Below are 12,510 nucleotides of genomic sequence, written 5' to 3'. Positions count from 1 at the left end.
GCTGGGAACCTGTACCTCCGCCAAGTCCAAATTTTCACCCTCTGCGCATGCCCGGGAAGAACCCCAGAAAGTACCGTGATGATTGATTTTAGGGTTACAAATACATTTTAGCAAGTAAGTGAATTTGACATTACGAACTAATGATTAATGAAGGTCACCTGTATTTCCACAGATATGTAATTTTATTTAAGCAGAGTTAGTAAATGAAGGCGGCGAGGCAGCGCCGAAGACTACAAGTCCCAGCATGCACCGCGTCCGGGCGGGTTCGGGCTCCCAGTGAGGGGCTCCGGGACGCCAGCCCGCAGGCATCGGCCGGAAGTGTCGTAAGGAAACCACGTAGTACTCTCTGCGCATGTGCAAAGCGCTGTCGGGGCCGCCCTAGCTGCCGTCGTCGCTGCCGGGGCTCTATGGTCTCTCCCTAGAGCTTTGCCGTTGGAGGCAGCTGCTGCGGTCCTGCGAGTTTGACCGGCATCAAGCGGCAGCAACATGGAGGAATTCGACTCCGAAGACTTCTCCACGTCGGAGGAGGACGAGGACTACGTGCCGTCGGGTGAGCGATTCCGCCTGAGGCGAGGAGCGGATTGCCCCGCCCCTCGCCTCACGTGAGGCGCGCTCTGCCCCCACGGGCGTCGGCCCGGTGGCCCAGGTGGTCCCGGGGGCGCCCGTTCTCGAGCGTCCGCTCCCTCAGGCCCCTTATCCTCGGCCGCCCCGGCCCGAGGCGTGTGCGCGTGGCGGTTCCGTGCCGCCCTCCCCCTGGGCCAGCTCCGGCCGCCGCCCCCTCTTGCAGCGCGGGAACCGGCACTTGAACATGGCCCTGTCCCTAGGGATGCTCGTCGGTCAGCCCCGAACGACACCGCTGCTTCGGAAGTCGGGGAGGCAGTCCGAGCGTTGGAGGTTTTCTTCAGCCCTGGCCCGAGAGAGCTGCTGGCCACCACCCCGTCCAAGATGGAGCTGTCTGCTCCCCGCCTGATTGTTAGAAAGTTCTGATAGGAAGTTCCCCCTGTGATGCTTTTTGCCTTATTGTGACGTCCACCCATCCTCTTCTCTCAGAACTTTCTTTCCTTAGGGATCTCAACCCGAACGGGGCGACAATGAATCTTAACTGAAGAAACCTACCTGTTACCCCTTCTTGGTCTTTCCCAGACATACCCATCTCATTGAAAGTATCTTCACCCATTCAGATCCTCAGTTGAAAGACTAAACAAACCAGAAACAAACAGACTAACAAAACCCAACCCAAGAGTCGTCCCTATTCTCTTTGTTTAATTTCGTTATGTTCTGTTTTATTTAGTTTTTAAAGACAGGGTCTTGCTGTTGCCCAGGCTGGAGTGCAGTGACACGATCTTGGCTCACTGCAACCTCAAACTCCTGGGCTCAAGCGATCCTCCCGTCTCAGCCTCTGGAGTAGCTGGGACTACAGGTGCAGGCTGCCACGCCCGGCTAATTTTTTTTTTTTTTTTTTTTTTTTTGAGACGGAGTCTCCCTCCGTCGCCCAGGCTGGAGTGCAGCGGCGCGATCTCGGCTCACTGCAAGCTCCGCCTCCCGGGTTCACGCATTTCTCCTGCCTCAGCCTCCACAGCTGGGACTACAGGCGCCCACCACCGCGCCCGGCTAATTTTTTGTATTTTTAGTAGAGACGGAGTTTCACCATGGTCTCGATCTCCTGACCTTGTGATCCGCCCGCTTCGGCCTCCCAAAGTGCTGGGATTACAGGCGTGAGCCACCGCGCCCGGCTAATTTTTTAAAGTTTTTTTTTTTTTTTGTAGAAATGGCATCTTACTATGTTGCCCAGCTAGTCTCGAACTCCTGGGCTCAAGTGATCCTCCCACCTTGGCCACCCAAAGTGTTGGGATTACAGGCTTGAGCCACCGCGCCCCGGCTGGTGAAGTATTTCTAAAAGGCACGTTGAAAACTAGCCATTCCATGCCTGCCGCGGTGGCTCACGCCTATAATCCCAACACCTTGGGAGGCCAAGGCGGGCGGATCACGAGGTCAAGAGATCGAGACCATCCTGGACAACATGGTAAAACCCCGTGTGTACCAAAAACACAAAAATTAGCTGGATGTCGTGGTGGCATGCGCCTGTAGTTCCAGCTTCTCAAGAGGCTGGGGCAGGAGAATCGCTTAAACCCGGGGGGCGGAGGTTGCAGTGAGCCGAGATCACGCCACTGCACTCCAGCTTGGGTGACATGACAGGGCGAGACTCTATCTCAAAAAAAAAAAAAAAAAAAAAGCTATGCATTCCCATCACCCCTCATCCCTATTTAATTTAATATTCCTCAGGAGAAACTTCTTTCCACTTTGTGAATTTGGTGTTGTACTATTGTGGTCTATTGATTTAACCCATGTATAGTAGGTATCATTTTTATTACCTCCTGACCTCTTTCCCCTCACCCCCAACACACCCACAGACTTCCACCTTCGGGGCCTCCCCAGCTCCCTAATCTGCCATTGTACCTGTGTTCAATTTTGGTTAGATCAGTATGCAGGGTTGTTTTTTTTTTTTGAGACAGTGTGTCTCTTTGTTGCTCAGGCGGGAGTGCAGTGGCGCACTCTCTGCTTAATGCAACCTCCGCCTCGCCGGTTCAAGCAGTTTTGCTTCAGCTTCCTAAGTAGCTGGGCTTACAGGTGCCCGCCAGGACACCCGACTGATTTTTTTTTTTTTTTTTTTTTTGAGATAAGGGTCTCTCTCTGTCTTCCAGGCCGAGTGCAGTGGCGGGATCTCGTCACACTGCAAGCTCTACCTCCCGGGTTCACGCCATTCTTCTGCCTCAGCCACCCGAGTAGCAGGGAATACAGGCGCCCGCCAGCACACCCGACTGATTTTTTTGTATTTTTAGTAGAGACGGGGTTTCACCATGTTGGCCAGGCTTGATTCAAACTCCTGACCTCAAGTGATCCGCCCACCTCGGCCTCCCTAAGTGCTGGGATTACAGGCGTGAGCCACCGGGCCAGGCCCAGTGTTTTTTTTCCTAATGATAGTGTGAATAAACATCCTGTTACAGCTGAACCGTATGTTATACAGATTACTTTTCCTGCACTTCTTGTTTTCTCTGGTGCTAATAATTGCCTTTTTTTGTTGTTACGTAGCTGCCTATGTACTTACTGCTGTAAACCAAAAATAAAATTCTAAGGCCCCCCAACCATCTGAATGGGCTTCCTCCTTAGCCAGGGCTCTTAACATTTAACCTGTGAGGCTGTTTTGGGCCGTAATGGGAAGTGGGGGCTGAACCTGCCTCATTATACATCTCCGATATTAACATAGACACAGACTTTAAGACTGATAAGAAACATTTTGCAACCTATTCTCTCTGAAGCCTGCCAGCTAAAAGCTTCATCTGTATGATAAAACTCTGTTCTCGGCCGGGCGCGGTGTCTCAAGCCTGTAATCCCAGCACTTTGGGAGGCTGAGACGGGTGGATCACGAGGTCAGGAGATCGAGACCATCCTGGCTAACACGGTGAAACCCTGTCTCTACTAAAAAAAAATACAAAAAACTAGCCGGGCGAGGTGGCGGACGCCTGTAGTCCCAGCTACTCGGGAGGCTGAGGCAGGAGAATGGCGTGAACCTGGGAGGCGGAGCTTGCAGTGAGCTGAGATCCGGCCACTGCACTCCAGCCTGGGTGAAAGAGCGAGACTCCATCTCAAAACAAAAACAAAAAAAAAACCTCTGTTCTCAGCCGAGCCCTCGAGCCTATAATCCCATCACTTAGGGAGGCAGAGGCTGGTGGATCATTTGAGGTCAGGAGTTCAAGACCAGCCTGGCCAACGTGGTGTAACCCCGTGTCTACTGAAAATATAAAAATTAGCCAGGTGTAGTGACGGGCACCTGTAATCCTAGCTACTGGGGAGGCTGAGGCACGAGAATCTCTTGAACCCAACAGGTGGGGGTTGCAGTGAGCCAAGATCATGCTTCTGCGCTCCAGCCTGGGTAACACAGTGAGACTCCATTTAAAAAATAAAAGTGGCCTGGCGCGGTGGCTCACACCTTTAATCCCAGCACTTTAGGAGGCTGAGGTGGGTGGATTGCCTGAGGTCAGGAGTTCGAGACCAGTCTGGCCAACATAGTGAAACCCCGTCTCAACTAAGGATATAAAAAAATTAGCCGGGTATGGTGGCCTGCGCCTGTAATCCCAGCTACTCGGGAGGGGAAGGGGAATTGCTGGAACCAGGGGTATGGGGGTTGCAGTGAGCTGAGATTGCACCACTGCACTCCAGCCTGGGCAACAGAGTGAAAGTCTGTCTTGAAAACAACAATAACAACAACAACAGCAACTCTGGTCTCCACAACCTCCATCTTAACCCAGATATTCTTTTCTGTTTAGAGAAACTCAATCTGTTGCCAACAAAAAATGTTTAAATTTACCTATAGCTTGGAAGCACTCCCACCCCCAGTTGTTCCGTCTTAATGGACCAAACCACTGTATTTCTCAAATGTATTTGATTGCTGTCTCATGCCTCCCTAAAATATATAAAACCAAGCTGCAACCCGACCACCTTGGGCACATGCTCTCAGGACCTTTTGAGGGCTGCGTGATAGGTCATGGTTACTCATATTTGGCTCAGAATAAGTCTCTTAAAATATTTTACAGAGTTTGACTCTTTTTGTCAAACTCTACTAATTTGACTCTAAACTTTTAGAATTGTCTAAATCATCTCCCAAAATATTTACATTCATTAGATTTTCACTTTAATCTTTTGAAACGGTCTTTGCCTTCTGGCCTCCACTTTGTCTTGGTTACCTTCTATGAGTGCTCCAGTGTATTTATTTATTTATTTAGAGATGGAGCCTTGCTCTTGTTGCCCAGGCTGGAGTGCGGTAGCGTGATCTCGGCTCACTGCAACCTCCACCTCCCGGGTTTGAGCAATTCTCTTGCCTTAGCCTCCCAAGTAGTGGGATACAGGTGCCCGCCATCACACGTGGCTAATTTTTGTGTTTTTAGTAGAGACAGGGTTTCACCATGTTGACCAGGCTGGTCTGGAACTCCTGACCTCAAGTGATCTGCCCTCCTTAGCCTCCCAAAGTGCTGGGATTACAGGCGTGAGCCACCATGCCTGGTCAGGAACATTTTTCTGAGACCTTGAATGTCTAAAAGTAACCATGCCCCTCAGGCTTGATTGATTGTCTGTTTAGTACAGAATTCTAGGCTGGAAATAATTTTCCATCAGAACTTTAAAGGTGTTGCTTCATTACTTTCTAGATTCCCAAGTTGCTGTTAATAAATGTTTTGTTACTGATTTCTGCTCAATGTATAAGGTCTGTTTGTCTCTGGAAGCTGGTAGAATATTCTCTTTATTCCCATTTTCTTTTTTCTTTTTTTTTTGGGATGGACTCTGGCTCTGTTGTCCAGGCTAGAGTGCAGTGGCAGCATCTAGGCTCCCTGCAACCTGCACCTCCCAGGTTTGAGTGACTCTCCTGCCTCAGCCTCCCGAGTGGCAGGGACTACAAGTGCATACCACTACGCCTGGCTAATGTTTGTATTTTTGTGGTAGTGATGGGGTTTCACCACGTTAGCCAGCCTGGTCTCAAACTCCTGACCTCAGATGATCGATCCGCCTGCCTCGACCTCCCAAAGTACTGGGATTACAGGCGTGAGCCTCTATGCCTGGCCTGTTCCCATTTTCTAATATATCACCATGATATATCTTGGTATGAGTGTTTTCAGCCATTTTGCTGAGCCTTCTGAGAACTTTTTTTCCTAGAATTTTTTTCTTTTTCCTTTCTTTCCTCTCTCTTTTTCTTTTCTTTTCTTTCCTTCCTTTTCTTTTTTTTCTTTCTGTCTCTCTCTCCCTCTCCGCCCTTCTTTTTCTCTCTTATTTTATTTTATATATTTATTTTTGAGATGGAATATAGCTCTGTCACCCAGGCTGGAGTGCAGTGGCACAATCTCGGCTCACTGCAACTTTCACCTTCCGGGTTCAAGCGATTCCCCTGCCTCAGCCTCTTGAGTAGCTGGGATTACAGGCGCGTGCCACCACACCTGGCTAATTTTTTTTTTTTTTTTTTTGTATTTTAGTAGAGATGGGGCTTCACCTTGTTGGTCAAGATGGTCTCGATCTCCTGACCTCGTGATCCACCTGCCTCGGCCTCCCAAAGTGCTGGGATTACAGGTGTGAGCCACCAAGCCCAACCAACTTTGAATATTTTTATAGCATTATGTTCTTTCTTCTTTTGGAAATGCAGTATCAGCATTTCACATACAATTTTTAACTTACATACAATAAAATGTACTGTTTTCAATGTAATGTTCTCTGATTTTTGTCAAACACCTAGAATTGTGTAACCACCACCAAAATGAACAGTTTCAAGCCTCCAACCCTCTAAAAAAAAAATTCCCCCTGCTACTCTTTGTGGTCAGACAACTCTCCCTAACCCCCGGCCTCAGCCATTAGCAACCGCTGGTCTGTTTTCCATCTTTATAGTTTTGCCATTTTCAGAATATAATCTAAATGGAACCATAACAGTAGGTAGCTTTTTGTGTCTGGCTTCTTCCGTTTAGCCTAATGCATTTGAGATTCACCTGTGTTGTTGCACATGTCAATAATTAGCTCCTTCTGCTGTTGTGTGGTAGTCCATTATATGAATATACCACAGTTTATTCTGTATTTGAAGGACACTGGGTTGTTTCCTGTTTTTTTATGATTACAAATAAAGTTGTTCGTAAATATTTACACACAGCTTTTTCTGTGAACATGGATTTTCATTTCACTTGGGTCAATATCTAGGAGTGGGATTACTGGGTTTTGTAGTATGTGTATGTTTAACTTTACAAGAAACTGCTAAAATTTTTGTGGTGTAATTACTGTTGGCAACATGTTTGAGAGTTCGAGTAGCAACTCTCGAACTCTCGAAGTGCTTCATCCTCAACAGCGCTTGGGGTGGTCAGGTTTTTTTTTTATTTTTTATTTTTTTTTATTAGCTAATTTCGGGCCAGGCGCAGTGGCTCACGCCTGTAATTCCAGCACTTTGGGAGGCCGAGGGGGCGGATCACAGAGTCAGGAGTCGAGACCAGCCTGGCCAATATGTTGAAACCCCGTCTCTACTAAAAAATACAAAGAATTAGCTGGGCGTGGTGGTGTGCTCCTGTAGTCCCAGCTACTTGGGAGGCTGAGGAAGGAGAATCACTCGAACCCAGGAGGCGGAGGTTGCAATGAGCCGAGATCGCGCCACTGTACTCCAGCCTGGGCAAGAGAGCGAGACACTGTCTCGAAAAAAAAAAAGAAGAAAAAAATTAGCTAATTTTTCCTTTAGTTTGCATTTCCCTAAGGATGTTGATTCTCTTTTCATGTGCCTATTTGCCATCATTTTATCTTCTTTGGTGATGTGTCTTTTGAATTATTTGTCCATTTAAAACATTGGGTTGTTTTCAGTTTTGGAATTACATATTCTGGATATAGTCCTTTGTCAGATATTTGTTTTGTTTTGAGACAGAGTCTCACTGTCCCCCAGGCTGGAGTACAGTGGCATAATCTTGGCTCACCACATCCTCTACCTCCCGGGTTCAAGCGATTCTCCTGCCTCAGCCTCCCGAGTAGCTGGGATTACAGGTGCTTGCCACCACACCCAGCTAATTTTTGTATTTTTATTTATTTATTTATTTATTTATTTATTTATTTTTGAGACGGAGTCTCGCTTTGTTGCCCAGGCTGGAGTGCAGTGACCGGATCTCAGCTCACTTCAAGCTCTGCCTCCCAGGTTTATGCCATTATCCTGCCTCAGCCTCCCAAGTAACTGGGACTATAGGCGCCCGCCACCTCACCAGGCTAGTTTTTTGTGTTTTTTAGTGGAGACAGGGTTTCACTGTGTTAGCCAGGATGGTCTCGATCTCCTGAACTTGTGATCCGCCCGTCTCGGCCTCCCAAAGTGCTGGGATTACAGGCTTGAGTCACCCCGCCCGGCCAATTTTTGTATTTTTAGTAGAGACGGGGTTTCACCATGTTGGTCAGGCTGGTCTCAAACTCCCAACCTCAAGTGATCCAACCGCCTTGGCCTCCCAAAGTGCTGGGAGTACAGGTGAGCCACCACGCCTGGCTGCTTTGTCAGATATTTGTTTTGCAGTGTTTTGTTTCTGTGCTTGTCTTTTCATTCTCTTAATAGTGTTTGCAGAGCAATTTTTGTTACTGGTTTTTTTGAAACAGAGTCTTGCTCTGTTGCCCAGACTGGAGTGCAGTGGCATGGTTTCAGCTCACTGCAACCCTGGGCTCAAGCAGTTTTCCCGCCTCAGCCTCTGTAGTAGCTGGGACTACAGGCATGAGCCACCATGCCTGGCCTGCAGAGCAAAATTTTTAAACTTTGGTAAAATCCAGTTTGTCAAATTTTTCTATTATGGATTGTGCTTTTGGAATCATATCTAAGAACTCTTTTTTGCCTAACTGTATTTTCCTATGTAAAAGTTATATAGTTTTACTTTTTAATTTATTTTTTGAGATGGAATTTTGCTCTTGTTGCCCAGGCTGGAGTGCAATGGCATGATCTTGGCTCACTGCAACCTCGGCCTCCTGAGTTCAAGCGATTCTCCTGCCTCAGCCTCCTGAGTAGCTGGGATTGCAGGCATGTGCCACCACACCTGGCCACCATATACATTGTAGAATCACTTTGTTCATCTCTCCAAAAAGTATCCTACTTGGATTTTGTTTGGAATTCCATTGAATCTGTAGACCATTTAGGGAAGAACTGACGGTTTAACAATCTTACATTTTTACACTATGAATACAGTCTGTATCTTTTTTTTTTGTCTAAAAAGTTTTTATTGCCGGGCGCGGTGGCTCACGCCTGTAATCCCAGCACTTTGGGAGGCCGAGATGGGCGGATCACGAGTTCAGGAGATCGAGACCATCCTGGCTAACACGGTGAAACCCCGTCTCTACTAAAAAAATACAAAAAACTAGCCGGGCATGGTGGCGGGCGCCTGTAGTCCCAGCTACTCGGGAGGCTGAGGCAGGAGAATGACGTGAACCCAGGAGGTGGAGCTTGCAGTGAGCTGAGATCCGGCCACTGCACTCCAGCCTGGGCGACAGAGCGAGACTCCGTCTCAAAAAAAAAAAAAAAAAAAAAAAAGTTTTTATTTCCAGTTGTTTGTAACTAGCATATGGAAATACAATACAGGTTCTGCATACTAACCTTGTATTCTACAACCTTGCTAAACTCATTTACCAGTTCTGGAGGTTTTTGTAGGTTCTGTGGGATTTTCCACACAGTGATGTCAAATGTGAATAGAAACAGTTTTATTTCTTCCTTTCCAATATGTTTGCCTTTTATATTTATTTTGCTTGCCTTGTTATATTTTATACTTCCAGTATGATGTTGAATAAGAGTTGCGAGAGGAGACATCTTTGCCTTTTTCCCAATATTAAGGGGGAAAAGAAATCAGTGTTTTACCACTGCATGTGGTGTTAGTTATAGGTTTTTCATAGATGCCGTGTGTGTCTGTCTGCCTGCCATTTAAGCACTTTAGCATTGAGTAACTTATTACTAACTCAGTCACCTAACACTATGTGGTATGTGCCAGTTGTGCTCTGCATTTTACTGATGAAAAAACTGAGGCACAAAGTCTAAGCAAATTGCTGGAATTCATCCAGTTAGATAGTAACTGAGCTGGAATGTTAACCTTGGCAGTCTGCATATATAGTCCCTCAGGATTCCTTATCATGTTAAATAAGTTCCCCTCTGTTCCCAGTTTTCAGAGAGGTGAATTTTGTCAGATGCTTTTTCTCCATCTATTGATTTAATTACGTGTGGTTTTCCTTTTTTTTTTGTCTGTTAATATGGTGGATTACAATGATTGATTTTCAAATTTCTGACAGACTTATTTCTGGGAGACAGCTCACTTGGTTAGGATATATTTATACATAGCTGGATTTGGTTTGCTAATGTAGTCAGCCTTCTGTATCTGTGGTTTCCACAGTCATGGATTCAACCAACTGCAGGTAGAAAATATTTGGAAAAAAGCTGGCTGCAGTTGCTCACCCCCGTAATCCCAGCACTTTGGGAGGCGAAGGAGTGTGGATCATTTGAAGCCAGGAGTTAAAGACAAACCTGGCCAACATGGTGAAACCCAGTCTCTACTAAAAATACAAAAATTAGTCCCAGCTACTGGGCTGAGGCACGAGAATCGCTTGATTACCCAGACTGGAGTGCAGTGGTGCAATCACAGTTCACTGCAGCCTAAAACTCCTGGGCTCAAGTGATCCTCCCACCTCAGCCTTCCGAGTACCTGGGACTACAGATGCACACCATCGTACCCATCTAATTTTTTATTTTTTGTAGAGACGAGGTCTCTTACCATGTTGCCCAGGCTGGTCTCAAACATCTGGCTTTGAGCCATCTTCCTGCCTTAGCCTCCCAAAGTGCTGGGATTACAGGTGTAAGAAAAACCTGGATTTGTTTGTTTTTAAAAGAAACAGGGTTTTGCTCTGTCACCCAGGCTGGAGTGCCGTGGTAAGATCACAGCTCAGCGAAGCCTTGAACTCCTGGCCTCGAGCAATCCTCCTGCCTTAACCTCCGAAAACATGTTTTTTTTTTATTCACAGTTTTAATACTCTCTAAGAGCCTGGGTGTGGTGGCTCAGACCTGTAATTCCAGCACTTTGGGAGGCTGAGGTGGGTGGATCACTTGAGGCCAGGAGTTCAAGACTAGTCTCAGCAACATGGCGAAATCCCGTCTCTACCAAAAATACAAAAATTAGCTGGGAGTGGTGGTGCATACCTGTAGTCTCAGCTATTGTTGAGACTGAGGCAGGAGAATCACTCGAACCAGGGAGGATCGTAGTGAGCCAAGATCGTTCCACTGCACTCCAGCTTGGGCAACAGAGCAAGACTTGGCCTCAAAAAAAAAAAAAAAAAAAAAAAAGAGGCCGGGCGCGGTGGCTCACGCCTGTAATCCCAGTACTTTGGGAGGCCAAGATGAGTGGATCACGAGGTCAAGAGATCGAAACCATCCTGGCCAACATGGTGAAACCCCGTCTCTACTAAAAATACAAAAAATTAGCTGGGCATAGTGGCAAGCCCCTGTAATCCCAACTGCTTGGGAGGCTGAGGCAGGAGAATTGCTTGAACCTGGGAGGCAGAGGTTGCAGTGACCTGAGATCGCACCATTGCACTCCAGCCTGGGCAAAAAGAGCAAAACTCTGTCTAAAAAAAAAAAAAAAAAAGAAAATATTTGGGAAAAAAATGGGTGGTTATATCTGTACTGAATGTGTACAAACTTTTCCTTGTCATTATTTCCTAAACAATACAGTAGAACAGCTATTCATATAGCACTTAGGTTATATTAGGTGTTGTAAGTAATCTAGAGATGACTTAAAGTATGCTAGATTATATGTAAATATGACATCATTTTATATCAGGGACTTGAACATCTGTGGGTTTTGGTTTGGGGTGGGGGAGATCTTGGAACCAATTCCCCAGAAATATGGAGGGACAGCTGTATTTTGCTGAGGATTTTTGCATCTATGTTTATGAGGGATATTTTTTTTTTTTTTTGAGACGGAGTCTTGCTCTGCCGCCCAGGCTGGAGTGCAGTGGCCGGATCTCAGCTCACTGCAAGCTCCGCCTCCCGGGTTCACGCCATTCTCCTGCCTCAGCCTCCCGAGTAGTTGGGACTACAGGCGCCCGCCACCGCGCCCGGCTAGTTTTTTTGTAATTTTTTAGTAGAGACGGGGTTTCACCGTGTTAGCCAGGATGGTCTCGATCTCCTGAACTCGTGATCCGCCCGTCTCGGCCTCCCAAAGTGCTGGGATTACAGGCTTGAGCCACCGCGCCCGGCCTATGAGGGATATTGATTGTAGTTTTTTGGTAATTTCCTTGTGTGGTTTTAGTATCAGATAATGCAAGCCTCGTAAAATAAGGAAATATAGTCTTTGTTTCTTCTAGGGTGATTTTTTATTCACCCTGTATGCTTGTTTAGGGTTTTATTATGTAAGAGGCTTTCTCAGATTTATAGTGATTCTTAGCTGTTTTGGCTCATATTTACGTTTGGGGCACTAAAAAGGTGATTGGAAGTGCTGAGTCTTTGGACAAGATTTGTCCCTTTTGTGCCTACATTGTCTGCAGGGATGTTATTCTGCTTCTTACTGTCTTTTTTCCCCTCATAGTAACTGCATGGAATTTGATCTTGAGTTTTTGGGGGGTTTTGTGTGTATAATTTAAAATTTGCTTATCTCTTATTGTTGCAGGACTTTTCCATAGTTTAGCTAAAGATGGAGTCCTTGTCTCACAGCCACGATAATTTAGGCTCGCAGATAATTTGAAGCGTGAGTAAAACAGGGTTTTATTGGGTGACAAGGGAAAAAAGGGGAAACAGACTCTGCGAGGCTAGAATTCCTGCTGCTGCGCTTCCTGCCTCACAGCTTTGAATCCCAGGTTCCACACAGGAAGAAGAGGGGCCAGGCTTCTTCCCGCTACAAAGAGCAGGAACCTCTGTGGCTCCACCCCAGGGTGCATTCCTCCCAGTCTGCTGGCTGGCTGGGGACTCTCTGGAGACCCTCTCCCACATGGCTGTCTCATTATTAA

General features: G+C 46.7%; 1 protein-coding gene across 2 annotated transcripts in view; it reads left to right on the top strand.

The window, feature by feature from the left end:
• Nucleotides 1–350: 350 nt before the first annotated feature.
• Nucleotides 351–12,510, top strand: part of CFDP1 (craniofacial development protein 1) — a 151,820-nt gene continuing 139,660 nt past the window's right edge. For both annotated transcript variants that reach the window (XM_065537740.1, XM_045382217.1), the window contains exon 1: nt 351–550. In XM_065537740.1, coding sequence (XP_065393812.1) covers nt 487–550 — 64 coding nt within the window. In that variant the 5' untranslated portion in view covers nt 351–486. The remainder of the gene's footprint in view (nt 551–12,510) is intronic.

This window comes from Macaca fascicularis, chromosome 20 (assembly GCF_037993035.2).
Source record: "Macaca fascicularis isolate 582-1 chromosome 20, T2T-MFA8v1.1".
NCBI lineage: Eukaryota > Metazoa > Chordata > Mammalia > Primates > Cercopithecidae > Macaca > Macaca fascicularis.
Note: the sequence above shows the minus strand (reverse complement) of the source record. Positions and strands in the feature narration are given on the sequence as shown.